Source organism: Podarcis tiliguerta (genome assembly GCF_965153285.1).
Source record: "Podarcis tiliguerta genome assembly, chromosome: 2".
Lineage (NCBI taxonomy): Eukaryota > Metazoa > Chordata > Lepidosauria > Squamata > Lacertidae > Podarcis > Podarcis tiliguerta.
The window spans coordinates 99,207,626-99,229,627 of NC_139535.1; the positions used below are offsets into that span (position 1 = coordinate 99,207,626).

General features: G+C 40.0%; 1 protein-coding gene across 5 annotated transcripts in view; it reads right to left on the reverse strand.

The window, feature by feature from the left end:
• Nucleotides 1–22,002, reverse strand: part of CEP112 (centrosomal protein 112) — a gene marked incomplete at its 3' end in the record, with an annotated part of 207,445 nt that overhangs the window by 124,691 nt on the left and 60,752 nt on the right. For all 5 annotated transcript variants that reach the window (XR_014508003.1, XM_083427382.1, XM_083427383.1 and 2 more), the window contains one exon: nucleotides 18,526–18,605. Coding sequence is in view for 4 of the 5 variants with exons in the window: in XM_083427382.1 (XP_083283508.1) it covers nucleotides 18,526–18,605 (80 nt within the window). The remainder of the gene's footprint in view (nucleotides 1–18,525; nucleotides 18,606–22,002) is intronic.

Sequence of the window (22,002 nt, forward strand, 5' to 3'; positions counted from 1 at the left end):
CCTTTGATCTTGGTATGATGCATGCAGCTGACATGTTTTAAAGCAATATATCATTCCCTCTATTTCCAAAGTTCAGAGGTAGGTGTAGATTCTTACATATCCGAAATCGCACCATCCATGCACAAAAGGGCCAGTGTTTGCAGACGTACAAAAAAGAATGGAAGGAAACAGTCCAAAGTAGCCCAAAGATGACTGAACGTGCTCAGGGGACACTGTATGCTGCCTGTTAGTCAGAGGGAATGGAAAACTAGGTGGGGAGACTGGAGCAACTTCCTAGAAGAGAATATGAATAGTTGGCTGGAGCACCAAACAGAAGCACTCCACACTGCAGGTCCTATTTGTCCATGAATACAAGCATGCCTATTTTCAATTCTCCTTGTATTTATGGTGTGAGTTATTGTTTATACTACATTTCCTCTCAACTTCTCTCTTATATGTGTGTATTCTTAGGTGTTGGTGGTTTTTCTTTAAAAAACACACAAAACTGCTATTTTGTGAGAATAAAACAAATCTGATTTTTACATTCCCCCCCCCCCCCACCAATCTAGGACTCATACCTAACTTGCTTTCTTTATGGTTTTAATATAACAATACATGCATGTAATATATTTACAGTGGTACCTGGCAAGACGAATGCCTCGGAAGACGAAAAACTCGCAAGACGAAAGGGTTTTTCGTTTTCTGAGTTGCTTCGCAAGACGGATTTCCCTATGGGCTTGCTTCGCAAGACGAAACATCTTGCGCCTTTTTTTAAAAACCGCCAATGCATTCCTATGGGAAACCGTCAATACACAGTGGTGCTTCGCAAGACGAAAAAACTCGCATAACAAAAAAACTCGCAGAACGAATTAATTTCGTCTTGCGAGGCACCACTGTATTTTATTCAGAAAGCTGTTAACCCTTTTTCTTTATAAAGTCAAAACGGCTGACAAAAACAATTATACATAAAACAGATGCCTGCTTTTGTTTTTCCAGATTTGTATATTTGTAAATAAATTTCGTTGCTAGCTTTGCCTTTATATATAGCAAAATTACTACTTTTTAAATACATTTCCGTTTCTACAGATCTGCATACTGACATATTTCTACACCGTTATGAAGTCACAATGACTTCTACTGTAAACATATCAAACTGAATTTGATATAACTGACAGGCTATCTGTCGTCGGGTGTGTGTGTAAAAGATTGATTAAACGCACAGGTTATACATTTCAACAAAAAAGGCTCATAGGCATGTAAACTCTATTCTAATTTCCACTAGGCTTAGATAGAAGTTTTGAAAGGTTTAGAGTGTTAGGTTGTTTTTTTTAAAAATAGTGATCTATGTCTTTTAAAAGGACGTGGGTGGCGCTGTGGGTTAAACCACAGAGCCTAGGACTTGCCAATCGGAAGGACAGCAGTTCGAATCCCCACGACGGGGTGAGCTCCCGTTGCTCGGTCCCTGCTGCTGCCAACCTAGCAGTTCGAAAGCACGTCAAAATGCAAGTTGATAAATAGGTACTGCTCTGACAGGAAGGTAAACAGCGTTTCTGTGCACTGCTCTGGTTCACCAGAAGCGGCTTAGTCATGCTGGCCACATGACCCGGAAGCTGTACGTCGGCTCCCTCGGCCAATAAAGTGAGATGAGCACCGCAACCCCAGAGTCGGCCACGACTGGACCTAATGGTCAGGGGTCCCTTTACCTTTACCTATGTCTTTTAAAGATAGTGGTTAATTTTAGCTTTGGCTCCACTACCTAGAAGGAAGTTCCATTGAATTCCGATGTGTGTTGAACTGCAGTCTAACGCTGCCATTCAACCCCCCCCCCCCCACATACACACTTTGCGTGGAGCTGGATTGTGTGCAGTTTTTTGTCCCACCCACCAAATGGGCAGGTAGGCAGAAGGGCTGCTGGTGGGTTCCCCACTAATAGAAACCTGTAGAAAGTCCTGAAAAGGCCCCTTTTCATGAGTGCATCACACCCAATCCAGGTTGAATTCTGCTCTAGCTCCAAGCTGGCCCTGTTATTTGCCCCCACTTTCAACCTGGATGGTGTGAGCAGCAGGGCTGCTAATACAGTGTTGGTTCCACCATTCTGTTACGCACTGCCAACTTGCAAAGCCAGGGTTTTGATTGCAACCTTACCAAAGATGAAAAAGCAGCTTGCTGCAAATTGCTGTTTAGGAAAACATGTACTTGGGCAGAGGCATCAACATTCAGCCCGCTCAAAAGAAAACAAATAAAAACAGAATAATAAAACTGTATAATAAAGGGACTCTGAGGACCATCCTGTCCAGCCCCCTACACTGATGGAATATGCAGCTGACTCATACGGGGATCGAACCTGCAACCTTGCCTCCTGTGAATCCCTTTGCGTTGAAGGAACACAGAGAGGCGAACACAAGCTGCCGATGAACGGAAAACATGACATTCAATGTTATTGCCTTTGAATATGCAAAGTAAGTTTTTCTTCTCAGACTGTTGGCTGATACTTGCATTATCTAAACCAACCAACGCACTCCATTTTACTCTCTGTGATAACTGCATTGAAATCTGTTGTGCTTCAGGAATCTGATTTCATTTCTGATGTATTTCAACCACCAACCTCTTGAGAAGCTGCCAGCCAGGAATCAGCATCCATTGATTTTCCAGGGTGCAGAAGCCAGTTCTACATCTACAGCAATAATTTGTAGGAACTTTCCCCCTCCAGGATATTGAGAAGTGTTGTTTCCATGAAGCATTAAAATATTCACTTTGAAGGTCTCCCTCCCACCCCCGGTATTACTTGTTGCAGTGCCCAATACAATACAGTTACATCACTCACATCCCTTAAAAACTGAGCTGGCATGAATATTAAAAGCACGAATTTAATCTTTGACCTCAATTTATTTGTAAGAAAAAAAATTCTTTCATCTCAATGTATAAAGGATATGGTTACAGAATTAGCAGAATTGCGTAAATAATCTCCATTTAAACATGACTATGAAGTCTAAATAACAATTTAAGGAAGAAATGTACAAATAAAGTGAGAATATGTATTCTAAATACTTGTCTTAAGTGTTTAAGCAATTATTTCACTTCCATCTCTCTTCCAAAATATAAAAACAACTCTGTACAGAAGAGATAATACCAAAATATTCACAATGAGATCAACTAAAACTAGGGGTGATCCAATGGTTGGTATACTAATAATCTCAGAATAGATTTGTGGCTTACTACATGTCAAAAAACAAACGATTACTTGTAATAACCACCACAACTCAACAATAACTTTGTGCATAAGGTAAAGGGCAAATCAATTAACAGAACAACTATTTCAGCATTTGAAAAGTCCTCTGGAACTACTTGCCATTTGATATCACTTATTTCAGATATTAAAAAGCCACAAGAAACACTAGGGAGATAAGACCTTGCAACTGACTCATTTGGTTTAACAGGTCCACAGGTTTCTGTTAAAAACCCAGTAGATCAAACCAGCCTTATCTCTTCCCCCACTTTGCCCTAAAACACCTCGTAATCTGAATGGATTTATGCTTGACTGGTGTATAACTTTCTCAACACAGGATAAAAGTTTAAAAGTTTATCAGGCAGAAGATGTTTCTGAACTCCACTCCAGGGACAAACTTTATGAAATACCAATAAAACTCGCTAGCAAGAGTATGCATTACAAGGGAAATCCTGAGAAATTTTGTTCAGGAACTTGATTTCTTCTCTTAGACTTTTTCAATTTATTTATACCTCTCGGACAAAACACACACATACCCCAAAACCTCCTGGGTATTCTAATTACTATTCCTGCCCAAAAGAAAGGGAGCAGGCTCTGCAGGTTTTAATAAATCAAATAAGAATAATTTTTATCTTTTGTCTTAAGGTACTTAAGTACTGAAAGTATCAGGAGCTTGCAGCCTTTGACATTTATTTCTCAATCCATCCCAGAGACCTACAACGACCCACCAGGCTGCTTAACACAAGCCACTGAAACATCAACCTAAACCTGGATGATACATGTATTCTGACAAAAATAAAGAGGAAGAGTGGCCCTCATGTTGCTAAGCAACAGTTACTAAGCCAAGGCTACCACTGGAAAATCCAGGTACCTTACAGACAGAAGAGACCTGTGGCTGTAATGGAAGTCTAGAAATAAAGAGCCACTGCAAAAGGAAGAGTATGTTCACATTTCTCGGACTTGGGAGACAAAGGAAAAACCCATTTTCCTGCAAGCTATTTCCACTCTTCCGTCTTGGTCAAGAACCTTCCCATCCAGCCTCACTTTCTCCCAAGAAGCTTTCCATGGGAAGGAACAATTCTATGTTTCTTTTCTTAAGGACAATTGTAGAATAAGGGTTTGGGATAGTCCATTTCTGTTTTGGTATCACAGTTCCAAAGTATACTTCCAGAAGAGCCTCATCTTTCTCCGACTGTACTTAGTGATAGGGAAATGATGATCCAGCTCCTGTACTTAAGATTTGTGCACATCTTTAGTATCTCAGGATGCTCCTGAGATGCCAGAACTGCTATGTGGCTGAATAGACTGTAAATTAGGAGAGTAAAATACAGCAGCTTCTATCTAGACATTTTAAAGTGTTTACAAACAGCTGTAAATCTTCTGGGAAGTAGCCAGTTATTTTTCCCCTGCAGTTTATTGTATTATACATACAAAATATTGTGGGTTGTTGTTGTTAGGAAATACATTGAAAGAAATCATACAAATGAGCTTATAAATGACACTCCCTATACGAGGATATGGAAATAAATCTGAAAGATCTGTCAGGCACCTTGATAAAATATTACATATGAAAATATTTTGCACCCTAGTCTCTCATCTTCCTGACTTCTTTGCATCTTCAAAAGAACTGTCACAATCAGTTCTGATATTATATATTCTACTATTCTAAGGCAGAGGGATGTATGCCTTCTTCTCTAAAACAGGCCACTGTGAATCACCCAACATTAAGAGGGCTTTTATTCATGGAAATAACTGCGGACATTTGAACTTTTGGCTGGTGAAAAGATTTTTAAATACAGGGTAAAATATGTTTATTTTGTAGGGTATAAACAGATGTGCCCTTGGGGTGGGGGCTTAAACTCTTATTTGGAAACAGACTCTTGTTCCCACTTCTAGGGATGTGCACTGGAACACATGTATCCTCAAACATGCCAACATTTCTGTGCTCATATTGCAGAACACACAAATGCGAACAAAATGTAACAGCCATTGACTGGTGACTTAGACACATTTTCAACATTATTTATGCTTGCATGACAAGAAATTCCTGCAGGATTCAGAAGAGTCCTGCTTCTCTACTCACAGTGTACTGTACAGGACTGTTTCTGCATTGCTTTAAAACATAGTTATGCTTAACTTAAAATGAATGTGCAGAATGCTGGTGCATGAGAACAAAACAGTAGCCATTTTGCTCCTTTCCTACTCGAGCTTCTACTTCGCCGTCTGGAGGGAAGCCATGGTTTGGCTTTGTGTTACATCCAAACTCTGGTTGATGAGTTTGTCTCTCTGCAAACAAAACATGAAGGTTGCTTCTTGGCTTGCTTCTCATGCTTTCTTTGGGGGAAAGAAACCACAAGCCCTCATTAAACCATGGCTTAGCACCTTGCAGCACGGAAGGAGAAAAGCAGTCACAGTTTTAGCCTCATATACCAGCATGCTATGTTTTCACCTTTATACCACAACGATGCTTAACTGTTGTTTAAAATGATATGCAAACCAGTTAACAGACATGTGCAAAGACAACATACTAGGGCATTCCAAAGAAGGGAAGTTCTATTAGCCAGCTCTTCCTCCCCACTGAGCCACATTATTTAAGTCTTGGAGCTCACAGAAACCTGACCAGACAGAGGATGAGATTATGGGCACTCCTTAGCTCCCCAAGGCACCTTCTTGGCCTGCCACACTGATTCAGTACTTCTCAGGTTCATGTATTGAAGAAGGAAGGTAGAAACAGGACACCACTGAGCCATATGAGCATCCTTCCACACACAAGCACAGCATCCACATGATGAAGGACTGCATCCTTCATATTTGTGCTATTTTTCTGTCCTTTAATTGTGAAATAAAAAACCAGACAATAAACTGCATAATTAAAGATAAGCCTTTTTATAACTATTCACTGGAGTTAAGATGTAATCAAATACATTATTTAAGCAGCAGTTATCAGAATCAAAGAATGGCCATCTTTTACAGCAAAAAAATCCCAACCATATGGAATATGTGCAGAATTACTATTTTTGTTCAGAGAAGGGGGAGGAGGGGAAGAGACAGTGTGAAGTCATTCAAGCAGAATGATAACTAAACCAAACCCAGATCAAAGGAATAAAGAAGAAAGGCTGAAATGTGAAGCTGAAATATTTATTGCCTTCAAAACATCATCCCTGTCCTGTCCCTGGGCACTTTAATATTGTGAAGTTGCTAGAAAGCATTCTAAGTTGCATTCATCACTGCAGACAAATGAACCAAAAATTTAAGGAGACAACAGGCTTGTTCATTATTCAGTGGTTCTGAATCTAATATGGAATTTCTTGTTTAGGGTGGAAGAAAGCAAGCATTTAATTGAAGAATTGTATACAGTTTTGTGTATTTCGTGATGTTAACATCAAATAAACTGTATGCAGCATTTTTAGTACTAAACTACAACGGAAAACTCCTTTGGGTATTGTTATTAATATTAGCATATCAAAAATACAAAATTAAAAGTACATAATCCCCATATCCTATATACTAATAATGAATTAATTATCTGAGCATGGATACTTTTGCAACCAAAACAGCACCATCCATGCACAAGAGAAAGGTTCCAGCGAGCTTAGAGGTACTCAACAGAAGAACAAAAGATCTTTAAGCAGGCAAAACCCTGAAGGGCACCCCAAGGAGGACTGAGCATGTTTAGGGGGCAAGAAATGCTGATTGATTGGTGGTTGGGTTGGGGGACTGGGAAATGAAAATCTGATGGGAGTGGGAATAGAATGGAGAATCCGAGGAGAGCAGCCAACTGGCTGGAACAATGAATATGGGGACTCCACACTACAACTTAATATTACAGATCTGACTGGTGCATCATAAGTACATAACCGTGAGTTGCCATGAGTACAAATTACAAATCTACCTGCAGCATTGTGGAAACAGTTTTAAAACAAAAACAAAATCCATAAGGGAAACATTCAGCAATTGATAATAAAAATAATAAAATAGCAAATGATTCAGTTATTCCGATGTACAGTCTCTTCTAATAGCTAAGAGAAAGCTCTCTTATTTTTGAATGACCATTTCTGTATTATCAACACGTTTGTTAATTTAACCATTCCTGATGACAGTGAACTCCAAAATCCCAAAGGCATCCATAGGAAAAGATGGAAAATAGTAATTCCAAATTGCAAACTTGATCTTTCAAGCCCTATTCAGAACAGGCTGACACCTTAACACTGGAACAATTTGTTTCTTAATGAGGAGCAATTATGTTTGTCCACATTCAACAGTCCATCAGGACCAACACAGCCTCCCCAAGGAGATATAGAGCTGAATGTTAGGGGCAGCCTACTCCAGTTCCTGGATGATCCGGGATAAAGTATCTGGGGCTTTGGAGTTGGCTGCCATCAATATGTCAGCTTTTGCAAAGATACAGCATAGCCATTTAAAAGCAAATACCTTGAAAAAGAAGAGAAAAGTTTATTCACTACTGGAAACAACTGGGCTCCATTAGTTTAACTGACCAACGTGCTATTCTATAATGTTGATTAGAAATTGCTGAATGTTTCTCCTCCTAGTTTTTGGCTTTGGCTGTTTAAAATCTATTTTCACAATGCTGTTTGTAAGTCTGTTTGTAAACCAGATCTCAAAGGAAAAAACAACTATCTGACTTTTAGAACACATCTGAAGGCAGCCCTGTTTAGGGAAGCTTTTAAAATCTGAAGGACTATTGTATTTTAATATTGTGTTGGAAGCTGCCCAGAGTGGCTGGGGAAAGCCAGGCAGATGGGTGGGGTATAATAATAATAATAATAATAATTATTATTATTGGATATAGAATATGGAAGAATTGTTAGGTGTTTTGATGTATGTTTTTAATATGGTATCCAGTTGTTAAATACAAAGGAGACAGCACAGAACCCTAGGCCAAAAGGTAAAAGCATTGAACTAGCATCTCCCATTGCTATCTCCTAGAATCCTAAGAGTTATAATACAGTTATAATTTCTGGATTGCTTATGAAAGCATCATGTTACTTACTTCAACCCCATTTTAACATATTAGCAGGCTTAGAATATAAGCATAGTGTGTGGTTTATATGCATCAGTCTAAGATGGCAAAGAAAACTTGTTTCCCCACTCTCAACCCTACTGAAAGTGGCATTTACGGCCTTGGCAGGGTGATGGGGATATATGTTCCTGTTTCCCAGCCTCAGCGTGCCAGACGGGGTGATTTTACTGCTCCTCTCAGCCATGTGGAGGGCTGGGAAACACGATGAGACCCCAGAGAGCCAATTACTTAGGCTTAGCTCCTGGTGGGTGGGGATCCCAGGGCAGACCTGGGTGAAGACTTTGTCCATCCAGATCCACTCTGGGAGTATTTAAGGTGAGCTGCAGGGGACTGGAAACCCCACAGTTTACATCCGGCTTTCCCTCCTACCCTCCCTTTATTGCACTCGTTTATGGTCTGTCCTCTCAGGAGGCAACAACCCTGCATTGACTTTCCTTTGGGTAATTTAGTGGTCACTGTTTTCAGAGGCAGGGAGGAATTTGCCCTACAGAGTGATTGTCTGGGTTTGCGGGCTTGGCCTTCCTGATAACAATCATCACAACTTTATAGTGGAAGAGGCACTAGGTGGGATTTCTGATGGGGATGGTTGGTGGGGAGGGACTTCAGTTTGGATGGATAGCCTCCAATATGATTTTAAGGTTCTAGAGGCAAAATAATAGTTGATAGGCACTGACATACAGTGTGAGCATGCAATACGTTCAGTTACAATAACAAAACTGAATAAAACTAACTAAATTCTTCTAAAATGCTAGTTCATTTCACAGCATGTAATATTACTTTGTAACCATCAAGTTATTTAACACGGCGGTGAATCCATCACCTACTGTACCTATCCTGTTGAAGACACATCCACTAGTACATCTCTAAAGAGAAATCAAGTGCAGAAAGGTTTTTTAATTTATTTATGTTTTAGTTATAAGCATCTCACTGGCATTAATAGGCCCTGTGGAGAAATAAGGCGTGGGATCAGTTTTGAAACAATTAACGGGATACTTATTCTTTTAAATGGCGACTATAAAACAAAGGTTTCCACATATTTTCTATTTTCTGTTCATACTTTACGTTGTGCCCCCTAGAGTGAGGGTTATGTCAGCATGTTCACTAGAACTAAAGGAATGTTTACAATATGATGGAAACTTTGACTGCTTTGGGACTAAATGGTTTCAGATGCTCAGAGTACCAAGTGGAGAACAGATGCTTTTCCCCAATGATTTAGGAGTAGAGGAAGAATATTAAAGTTGGGGGGGCGGGAATAATAACTCTTCAGCCCTGCATATATCATTGTTGTTAAATCACAAAGATCACTACTCTCATCATGATACAACTCTTTTAATGAGCAGAGTACTTAGCATCTATATAATGCCACGAACATAGTACTGAGCCCCTATAGCATATCAGCTTTGCCATTCCATGGTAAAATGTTCAGAAACTTGGTCCCTGTGTTCAGAAACCTCAGAGTTCCTAGATCTGCAGGATAAGGACGCCAAAACAATTGTGACACCCACACTCAATAAACAACCTCGACATTCTCCAATTTAGCTATGGAGGTTCCAGAATCTCAGGGATTCACATGATACTATCCTGGTCTGCAGTGAGACAAAGCAAGGTCTCAGGTCTTCCTGGTCTTCTGCAGTAGAGTCCTCTGAGTTAAAGGATGTCAGTACTGTATCTTCAGGCTGGGCGTGGGGTGTGAAACTCTGGTTCCTGATATATATAACAGTGAGGAACAAAAGAGTGGGCATACCCCTTGCATAGTATCTAGCGGGATATTAATTCAGGCTGCTCCATGTTCAGCCTCTGGCTTTCAGGTCTAAACCACAATCTCAAAGGATTTGGAAGCTTCTTTCTATAGAAATGTGATGTGCTACGCAGTGGAAGCAGGAAGAAAATTGAATCTTGCCATATAAATTTTCAGAAGCGATTTCATGAATGACACATTCCCTAAACCACAATTAAAGAACATTAAAGTAGACACCACTTCTTAAAAAAAATGGCTCTGTGCAAATCTTCCACAGGTTATCTCCAATATTCACTTATGCAAAAAATGGCGGGTCTGTAACTAGCAATATGGAAGGCAAGTCTTATCCGATATCTTCCCCCACCATCCTCAAACACACTCAGTTTAGCCCATTTCCAGCTCTGTGTCTTGTCTGGCTTGGAAACAAAATCACCAAACCTTATGGGTTGCCTCTGAATTTGCTTCCCCAACAAATGGCTCTCTGTGAATTTTGCACCAGTAAAATCTTAGCTAATTCTGAAAGAATAATATTATAAATTTTAACTATGAGCTATTTATAGTTGATGTCCAGGGCACATTAGATCAAAAACACAAATCCTAGTAACACAAGATAAGGCACATGGGTATGCAGGCCAACATGCCAAAGGACAATTTGTGAAACTATAACAATAAAGAGGTGGGGGGCGGGGAGCATTCAAAATTCTAGGCCTAACGGACAACATAAAAACTGCCAAATTGCTGGGTTCAAGTGGAATTCACTCAAGAATTCTCAAAGAACTCAAATGCTGATCTTCTGACAAGAACATGTAACTTGTCCATCAGAACAGCCACCATACCTGAGGACTGGAAAGTAGTCAATGTAACATCGATTTTAAAAAAAGGGACAGGGGAGCGGGTGTCCTGGAAAATACAGACTGATCAGCTTAACATCATTCCCAGGGAAACTTGGTCGAGAGGGCGATTTAAAAACAAAACAACCAAAAAAAACCAAGCATATACAGTGGTACCTCGGGTTACATATGCTTCAGGTTACATATTACTCTAACCCAGAAATAGTGCTTCAGGTTAAGAACTTTGCTTCAGGTTGAGAACAGAAATCATGCTCCGGCGGCGCGGCAGCAGCAGGAGGCCCCATTAGCTAAAGTGGTGCTTCAGGTTAAGAACAGTTTCAGGTTAAGTACGAACCTCCGGAACGAATTAAGTGCTTAACCCGAGGTACCACTGTAGAAGAATAAGTCTTACTGAAGCAGGACCAGCAGGGTTTCCACAAGGGCAACTCCTGGACAACCCATAAGGCTGAATGTTGGAAGATTCAGGACAGATAAAATAAAGCACTTCTTCATGTAGCGCATAGTTGAACTATGGAACTTGCTCCCACAAGAGGCAGTGATGGCCACCAATCTCAATGGCTTTAAAAGAGGATTAGAAAAACTCATGGAGGAGAGGGCTATCGATGGCTACTAGTCACGATAACTATGGACTTCCTCCACAGTTGGAGGCAGTGATGCTTCTGAATACCAGTTGCTGGAAACCATTTTTTTTTGGGGGGGGGGAGGGAAGAGTGCTCTTGTGTTTGAATCTTGCTTGGAGGTTTCCCACAGTCATCTGTTTGGCCACTATGAAAACAGAATGATGGACCAGATAGGTTCATTGGCCTGATCCAACAGGCTTTTCTCATATTAGAAGTTGGGGGGTGCTGAGTTCTAGAAGCAATGAGGTTGCTGGTTATCATACAATTTGATTATGTACGTGACTGAATTCTTCTATTAAGCTCAACATGCTGTGTTCAGGTACTCGACATATTGATGTACCACAAAGATATCACAATGATTTAGACATATGGATCATACAAAGGGTGATACTTCCTAAATAGATGTCAAGACAACTTTAATTGAGAGGGACAAGCTTTTTGATGGGTGATGAAGACATTTCAGGAGTCTAATGCTGTAATATGACAAACATCTTGTTCATAGGAAGCAAGACACGCCAGGCAAGCAATTACTGTAGAAGTTATGTAAGTCTTCCTGCCATTACCAACAACGGTGTTATCAACTTTTCTCACAATGTCACAATCTACTAAAAAATAACAACACCTCAGTAAGCACACTAAGCATTCAAACCCTCAGAAGTCACCGAAGAATCACATTACTCCCAACACATATTGTTACAAAGAGACAAACTTGTTTTTTTATTCATGTATTCCCAAAGAACAAGACAATAAATTTTTAAAAGTATTCTTAACGGGCTATCTTATCCAAATGATCATAATTTCATACCAACTTCTGCATATTGTGGAAAAGAAGTCTGTACAGTATATGATACAGTCACTGAGATTTTGTAAAGCTTGACCTTCCAAACACTGACATTGTGCAAATCCTTTCATTTTAAACAAGATCTGATCAGATGTATACACTGAAGAAAGAGAAGTGGCACTACCTTCTTACATAAAAAACAGAATGAATTTAAAGCAGTTGTGGGTGAGCATTCGCTCTATAACATCAGCACTTGCAACAGCTTTAGGCTTGGCTCCCAAGACAGGTAAGGAAAGTAACATAAAGGTTCATCATCATAATCTCCATCACCAAACACTTGACCACAGATCACATCCACATATGCTTTTGACAATTGAATGTGTGTTTGAAAAAGCTTCAGCACTATTCTTCACCCATTTCACTCACCAAGCTATGTGAGTGTGAGTGGAAAATCATGGCCTATGGATAACATATTTGCAGAAAACAACTACAATCAAAGCAAATATAGTAACAGTGCAATTCTATGCATGTCTACTCATAACTAAGTCCCACTGATCTCAATTAAGGCTTTCTCCCAGGAAACTATGTAGAGCAGGGATGGGGAGCCTGTTGCCCTTCAGATGTTGTCCAGTTCTTGTCAGCTCCAGCCAACATGGACAATGGCCAGTGATAGCTGTAGTCCACAACATGTGGAACTCCACAGGTCCCCTTTCTCTGGTAGAGATCACTTTGAAAAATAATATCTGATCTCACACGAGAGTTGTGTTAAGTGAAGTAACTCTGTGGTCCCCGGTCCGTCCCCCCCAATTTATGGATCACACCAACACCTTACTGTGGAATATCAGTTTATTGTGTAAGTAAGTATTGTGTAAGTAAGCTGAACAGGATACAAGAATGAAGTGTATTCCTGCTCTGATATTTACAGCATACACATAAGTAGTTTACTTATGGAACTGTGCCAGCCCACTAGTAGTTGATTCATGTAGATCAATCAATGTACCAGAAAATGTATCGGGTCCCTGTGCAAAGATCACCAGTGAAAGAATGAGAACAGCTGGAAAAGTAAATTAATGACAGCACTTGCAAGTCACATATCGGAAAACAATATCCCTGTGCAAATAGCTTAGACAACTATCAGATCTTAGAATCACCAATATTACACCTAACATTTCAGAGCTGACAGCAAAGCAGGCTATATGGAACTAAATTATTTGCTGATGTAATACATACCCCACTTAAAGCACAGCCTACATGGTGCTCCTAGCAATATCCATCTAAGTACTTAATAGGCCCTGATGTACTTAAAGAACATGCTCTGAATCTTAGTTTCATTGCATGCATGCCCGTACACATTTTTAATTGGCCAGGTCATTTTGTTTATGAATATATCTTCTTTCATCCATTTTTTACTACGCTTACCATTTTTTACATTTCTTAACCTACCCAACCCGGCTTTTTCAACACACACTTAAAAACCCCACTTTTCAGCATCTGGTGTCTACTCTGTATATACTTAGCAATGTAATCCCAGCCCCCCATTTTCTGTATTCATTGAAAATGAGATTATATCGAGAAAGGTTTAGCCTAATAAGTGATCTGTCCCTCATAACATGCCATTATGATTCAACTAACATACAGTAATCAGAAAGAACCTCCTTTGCCCTAAGTAATTATATAGGCATTATGTGTTCAGTCATGGTGTGTAGACATTTTAAATTACTTTCTAAAGAAACACTAACTTATATTAAAGCAATTTCCACTAAGGAGAACATGGCAGTGACTAGTTTGCCAACATTAAATATAAATCAGCATTGACAGGAAATGAGCAGCAATTACGAGAACTGCAAAGCAGTAAAGAGTATTTTTTAAACAAGCTTCCACTGGAAGCATAGGCACATTAATAAGAATTCAACCCCGCAAATCTGCTGGGCTGGAGCAAGTTAGGAGATGGCCTATGTCCCCTGGCAGAAGGGAGTCTTTATCTGTGGAAATACCCCTACTAGCAGAAGTCGGCTGAGGACCATGAAGGCTCTGTGGCTTCAGATGGAGTGCTTGTTGCAGGAGCCAGTGCCTCCCTTGAAACATGCCTTGATGGTAACTCCAGTAAGGTGGTGGGGGAAAGGAACATAGCTCAAGTAAATGACCATCTCCATGCAGGGAGTGCATGGCAATGAAGGTTTCACAGTCTCCCTGGACCATGCTAAGCACTCACCATGAGATATGGAAAACATTCCCCATTGCTTGTGGAAAGGGTGGCAGAGGTGCCAGGCATTTCCAGAAGCATGAAATATGGCAGAGTCAGAAATAACGTATATAATAAATTACAAAATGCCATGAACAGAACATCCTAAATTTAAAGTAGCAGCGGCCACCCTATTATTTCCTAGTTGGAAACATTTAGTTACACGATACTTTAATGCAAGAGCAAGACTAGACTTTGGAATACAATGTAACTACGACTTTAATTGTCATAAAGGTGGATACAGAATAAAACAGTAACTTACTGCAACAAACAATCTATATACCTAAAACTGCTTCTTTATCTGATGGGCAGACTGGAAAAAAACCAGTCATTATAGCATGGAAATATTTTTACCATAGACATAGGCATAACACAATTCTTTTAGAGGCTCACATTTTATTTATTGGTTTAGGGGATTAAAAAACCAACAAACCTTTGCTTTATTTAACTTCATAACTTTTCCTGTTCAAACCCGCATTTGTTTGCTTGAACAACACTCAACCGAATCAAACTCTGGTCATTCAGTCATTCATTCATTCATTTGATTTGTATGCCTTTGTCCAAAGATTACAGGGCAGCTGACAACATAATACAAAATGAGAGCACAAATATAACAAAATGAAAACCAATACCTCCCCTCCCACAAAAACATTTTAGAGACGATAGAATGTTAATCATCCAAAGGCCTGGTTATAAGAGAGAAATGGGACTGCAAAATTGCTCCATCTCCTTTGCTCTACTCAAAGCCCAGTTCCATCAGGCTCCTCCCTGAATTGTCATCTAGCAACCGCCATTTAATCAGAGAACAGGGGGAGAGAAAGCGGGATCTGCAGGGGCTCTACATCAGTGTTGCTGAAAGACAGTAACTTTTAGCTCTTCCTCTCCTAGAGATCTTCTCATTCCAAATGATCGTTACAAGAACTCTATGCCTAGGTTCTCTTCCCCGCCTCCATCCCTTTTCAGTTTGCATTGCCTTCTAGATTGTGAGGGGATGAGCGGGAGAAGGCCCCATTGTGCAAGTCCCACTGTGCAAGTTAATGCCTTTGCACAGAGCTTGCGCTGATGGGACTCATTAGGCAATTGCTGCCCTTTTGGTTTTGCTTTGGAGAAAACAAGCCATTAACAGTGTACTGTGTTTACAGTTTAAAGTAAGGTATTCTCTGCAACATATATACCAATAAACAGCACAACCCTACTCAAAAGTAAGTCCAAGTGAATTCAGTGGGGTTTACTCCCAAGTCGGGATGGGGACAAAATTCAAAGCTTGCAATCAATTGGTTGGGCACTTGGGAAACATTGCACAAGGGATTTTGCAGGCAGTGAACTTTGTGAGATGTAGGGAAGGTGGTTGGGCGTGACCAAAATGGCCTAGAAAACCAAATTGGGAGCCCTGTCCAACTAAACTTGGCCCAGGTAGGTTCCCCACCAGTCATCTATAGTCTCTAACCACATGATTAAGATCAGCGTTAGGTAAAGGTAAAGGGACCTCTGACCATTAGGGCCAGTCGTGGCCGACTCTGGGGTTGCGGCGCTCATCTCACTTTATTGGCCGAGGGAGCTGGCGTACAGCTTCCAGGTCATGTAGCCAGCATGACTAAGCCGCTTCTGGAGAACCAGAGCAGCGCACGGAAACGCCATTTACCTTCCCGCCGGAGCAGTACCTATTTATCTACTTGCACTTTGACATGCTTTCGAACTGCTAGGTTGGCAATTGTCTAGATTTTCAAACAACACAGAGGGATGATAAGCTGTTTAATAGTTGCTGTGCAGCTTTTGGTATAACCGATATCCATTTCTCTGGATTAATGGGAGTGACTACATCTTCACTGCTACGGTGGCCCTAATCTAGCAAGCATTTGTAGGATAGTAACAGAAGGAACGTAATAGAGGGAAGAAAAGAATCTTGCAGCTGCTCTTTTTCTAGTCCCAGAATTCAAAAGAAATGTGGAACTGAATAGACCAGATCAGAGTCAGCTTCTGATCTAGTAAATTTCACTCCTGAAATAAATTTCACACTTTTTTTTCCCTTTTAAGGGGAATACATCATTTAAGATATTTAAGCATCCTTTCACTTAGGAAAACCAGGAAGTGCAATTAAAAATAACAGTTTCAAAAACTGTCAAAAAACAGTTTCAAAACTGCTTTGTGTATGGAGTGGAAGCAGTATATTATCAGTCACAGGCACCATACTGCAGGCACTCAGAATCATGCTAAAAGGGACACATTTCTATCTCAAGTGTGCTGGCTATGTTTCTGTTTTTCTGTCACAGAGCTTGAAACACTACAAGTCAGTCTCACATGAGATGATGGTGAAACAAAACAGCTGCTCACACGCAGAAGCACATTGCCCAGAAGCAATGTGACCCCTATAATATTGCCTCAAATCTCTGAAAAATCATCTGTACATAGTCTAAACATATGCCAAGTTGAGAACTTATAAAGGCGTATTATAAGCACACACACAAAATAAGCACAAAACACTACACACACACACCACGCCTTTCAAAATATAGCTGTTTTACCCCCTTTCCTTCCCATGCAGAATATATGCTTCTGGGTTCTGCATAATTATCAGGTGTACATAATCAGGCCATACATCTATTCCCTGAAAACACACCATAGAGCCTTTATTCCTTTATATGCTGCTATTACCTAAAAAGAACCGTGAGAACACCATAAGATAATATTTTAATGTGAGTATGAGCATCATCTTTGGGATTTAAATTAATACTGCAGCCATCAACACTAAATGCTCTCAGTGTAAATGCTCTCTCATCTCAGTGTGCTGGAATATTTATTAGGGTTGAACTAAAAAGAAGAGTTTGTGGTTTTTGCCAAAGCTTTCATCTGCTGAGAAATGCACACAGCTTTAGCAGTTGGGGGTTGGAAATGGGCAAATGCACTCACTTATTCAGAGTCAGGACAGGGAGCATTGACTTAGATCTTAAATGGTTTTGTAATGCTGTCATATAGGATAAGGTACAGATAGGTAGCTGTGTTGGTCTGCCGTAGTCGAAACAAAATAAAAAAAAATTCTTCCAGTAGCACATTACAAACTTAGTTGGTTTCTAAGGTGCTACTAGAAGGATTTTTTTTTATATAGGATAAGGTGCACCATCATTACATTCATGCAAACCCTGACTTTCAGGGGAAAAGTGGGGGAGCACTTGGATGACAGTCTTGAAGCAGCAACAGAAAGGGTAAAAATATTGCTACAAGCTCAGATAGTTTTTATAGGTAACTTTTGAAACTCAATGAAAATTTACAGAGCACTGCTCTGTACAGATCTATATTTCACACTGAAAAAACAAAATACAATATTTATTTGTATCACCACATTGTCATTGCTTTGTTATATTACTGCTTATAAAAGCTATAAGCAAAAGGCAACATTAAACTCTGCATGAACAGGAACTTTTCAAATGCCATAAAAAATCCACAACTGGATATGCACAATTAACACAGGCAGCAATTTTAATCTCTGAACCTCACTGTTTTTAATCACATACTGGGTGATGCTTTTTGGCTGGACAGTAGAAAGAAAGAACAGCATTCTTCTTAAGAGTTTGATGCCTTTTTTTGAGAAGAGCTCCTTGCCTACAATACAGCCAGCCCTGTTGTTTTTACACTGAGAAATAAGGATATAGTGAAAATATCCGAATAGCAGAGATAACTGGAACTTCAACACTCCTGATTCTATTTGCATGGCCAAGAGCTGCCTCTCTGCATCATTTATATTTAGATACAAGCATGACTCCAGTATCAACAAAATCTACATATGTATTAGGATAATAACACTATATGAATTTATGTAATGTATAGGAATGTATGGGAGTATATTACATTGCATTTTGTGTGTGTGTGTGTGTGTGTGTGTGTGTGTGTACCTTATACACATCTTTGTTCTCCCCACCCCCTCACATCTCACCTTTCTTTCCTTTGTATCAATTTATTTCTTTATAGCAGAGATTCTTTCAATAAAAATATTAATATTTAAAAAACAAAACATAATCTTCCTCAGGAACATTCTGGAGCCATTTTACTCACCTCAGCATGTCTTCCATTTTTCGTATTCTCCTATGAGAATCCTTCCTCTCCTTCTCAAAGTCATTCTGCAACCCATGCATCTAACATTTAAAGAAGAAAAAGAGTTACGTTCCAGCCATCAAAACACCCTGATAACTATGACATATGGTCACTCCCATTCATTCTCTGAGGTCTTCCACAACAGACTCTATGTGGGGCTGCATTTGAAGATGGTTCTGAAACTTCAGCTAATGCAGAAAACAGCAGCCTGCCCATTAACCAGCACAGACCACTATTCTCACATATCACCTGTTTTGAAATACAGTCGTACCTTAGTTCGCAAACGCCTTGTGAGTCAAACACTTTGGCTCCTGAACGCCGCAAACTCAGAAGTGAATGTTCCGGTTTGCAAACATTCTTTGGAACACAAACGTCTGATACAGCTTCCGTGGCTTCCAATTGGCTGCAGGAGCTTCCTGCAGTCAATTGGAAGCCGCACCTTGGTTTTTGAACGTTTTGGAAGTCAAACAGACTTCTGGAACAGATTCCGTTCAACTTCCGATGTACCACTGTATCCGCAATGCTCCCAGTTTGTTTTCCAGTCTAATATTAAGGACTTATTTAAGGCAGAGCTTTCCAAACTGTGTGTTACGACATATCTGGTATGCCCCGCGGAGGACCTTAAGTTCTACAAATGACAACACTTTGGAGGTCCCAAGTTGCAAGGTGGTTAGATTAGTCTCAACTAGGGCCAGAGCCTTTTCAGTACTTGCCCCGACTTGGTGGAACGCTCTGTCACAAGAGACTAGGGCCCTGTGGGACTTGACATCTTTCCGCAGGGCCTGCAAGACAGAGCTGTTCTGCCTGGCCTTTGGTTTGGACTCAGTCTGACCCTTATGTTTCCCTCCCCTTACGGTTTTGATCTATGGACTACTTCTAAAATGAGGCTGCATTATAAATTGTATTTTAGCCTGTATTTTAAATTGTCCCCCCCCATTACGTTTTTATTGTAATTTTACTGGTGTTAGCTGCCCTGAGCCCAGCTCTGGCCGGGGTGTAAATTTATTTAGTTATTTATTTAGTTATTTATTTATTTATTTATTTATATCTATATATTTATTTATTTATTTTATTTATTATTATTATTATTATTATTATTATTATGTCAGCTGCAATGTGTGTGTTGCGTGAACGCTCCCTGCACTCCTCCCAGGGCTGGAAAGGGCCATTCTATTTTCTGTAAAAACCTACTCCTGGCTTTGTCCACTAGAGGTGCAAGTAACCCCAACCAGTGATGCAAGTGAACTTGGGACAAAGCTAAGTGAGCATGAGCCAGATAGTCATGTAAAATATGGTAGTGTTAAGAAATAAAACAGTATAACTGAGAGTTTTAAATGTTTCTCTAAAAATTTATTTCTTGTTAGTGGAACTTGCCAGGGAGAGCTTTGTCCCTTTTGCCACCTTGTACTGCAAAGCAGATTGAAAGCTGCCATCTCACCATTCTTGACCAATGTGACCACAGATTTTACATACTCTAGATATTTATCACTATGTCGTCCTCAATTAAATAAGTCAAAAGTTATGGAAAGTCATGAAGACCAGCTAATATACCTATGATTGTAATGTCTGGTTGCTAGCAATTCTGCTCTGTAGTGGGTCTTTTACTTTGAGGTCTGCTTTTCTTTATCGGTCCAACAGAGTCATATGTTCCCAGTGCTTTTGCCCAAGGCAGAATAGGTGTTAAGGTTGTTTCTTCCTTTGATATGGTTCTGATACCTATGTGGAACTGTCAACCTCATGTCTGTTGCAGAGATAGTTCTCCTCATTTGTCTAGTGGAGTTTTCAAGCTTAATATGCTGCAATAAATAAAATAATAACACTAGACTACGTCTGTTGAATTAGCCCCTACTAATGTAGTTGCATTTAATGGCTGTTTTGATGCCTTGTAGGTAAACCACAGATGGCTAATAATTTCAGCCCTGAAGTCATATATTATCCTCCGGAGAACCTTTCAAAGGATGTCTGCCAGTGGACAAAAAAAGTGCACGTGGCAAAAACAGAAGCCATCCCACCCACCCACACCAGAAAATGCACACAAAATGCTGAAGATGGTGGTGTGAAACCTATGGGCTCAGAAGGCAATCTCAGTGCAATTCTTTAATCACTGAACGCAACTTTACCATAATCCCCCCCCCACCCCACCCCCGTAGCAGAAACCTACGCTCTACCATGTGACAACACAGCCTCAATGTGATTGGATTCTCAGGGGTTTTCAGGGGCCACAAAAATCGCTTGGGGATGCCACATGGGGCCATGAGATAGCTACCCCTGATGTAAAGCAAGTAATCTCTTGGTTTGGGGCAACTGGCTAAAACATTTTAAAATGTTTTAAATGGTTCTAATTTTGGTTCCTCTGTTTTGTTTTTGTCGGGCTGGTCTTGGTTAAATGTTTAGCTGGGGTTGGCGATTATTTTAATCTGGGTATAACTGTAAACTGTTATTATTGTTATTGTTGCTGCTGTTATTATTGATTTCTATTGCTTTATTGGTTGGTTGGTTTGTTGCTTGAATAGGATATTTTGTTTTTTAATGTTTGATGTTTTGTTATGTTTTTATATATATTGTAAGCCGCCCATGGTAGCTGGGAAAACCCAGCCCGATGGGCAGGGTAGACTTCTTCTTCTTCTTCTTCTTCTTCTTCTTCTTCTTCTTCTTATTGTTATAGCATATATCAATGCAACCACATTTTCCCTTTTCCAATACATTTTTAACTGCCAGATCTGATGATCATCAGTTCTACAGTAGCTGCTCCTTGCCCTGGCTTCAATAATATATTTGGTATGTGGTAAGAGGTGGTATGTGGGCTACTGACACACGTGCTTTTAGCATATCACAGACAACCCATGTAGAACTATCCACAGCTCAAACACCAGGTCTCTACACTATAGTATATGCAGTGGACAGCTGCATTAATGGGCATCTCTTTTAAATTAAGACATCAACTGAGTGACGGCCAACAGGCACCCAACAACATATATCCGAAACAATCACACTATCATGAGCATTCCGGAAAAGCAAAGTTGGCCAGCCTTGATTTACGTTTTCCTACACCGCTGCAAGAGAAAGTACATACAGCAAAGATCAAACATAACTCTCAGGAACCTGTTAAGAGTTCCAACAAGTGTATGACAATCAAGAGAGATATTTGCAGGATTCTTTATACATGATTGTGTTCTCCATTGTTTCCTACAAAAGTGTAGACCCCGATAGAAAAAAAATAGATCTCAAGTGAAATATTTCTGTATTTTGCTAAGAATTTTGGGTGATTGGGGTTGATGGACTGCCATGAAAATTTCAAGGACAGGGTTGTCAGCAAATAGGGGGCTGTGAAGATTGAAAGAACAGTTTAAAACAGTTTAATATTCCTTTTCTCAATCTGGCACAAGAAGCTGCTGTATTGGGGTGGAATGAGCCTGTGTCCTCCAGTCTCTGCCTCAC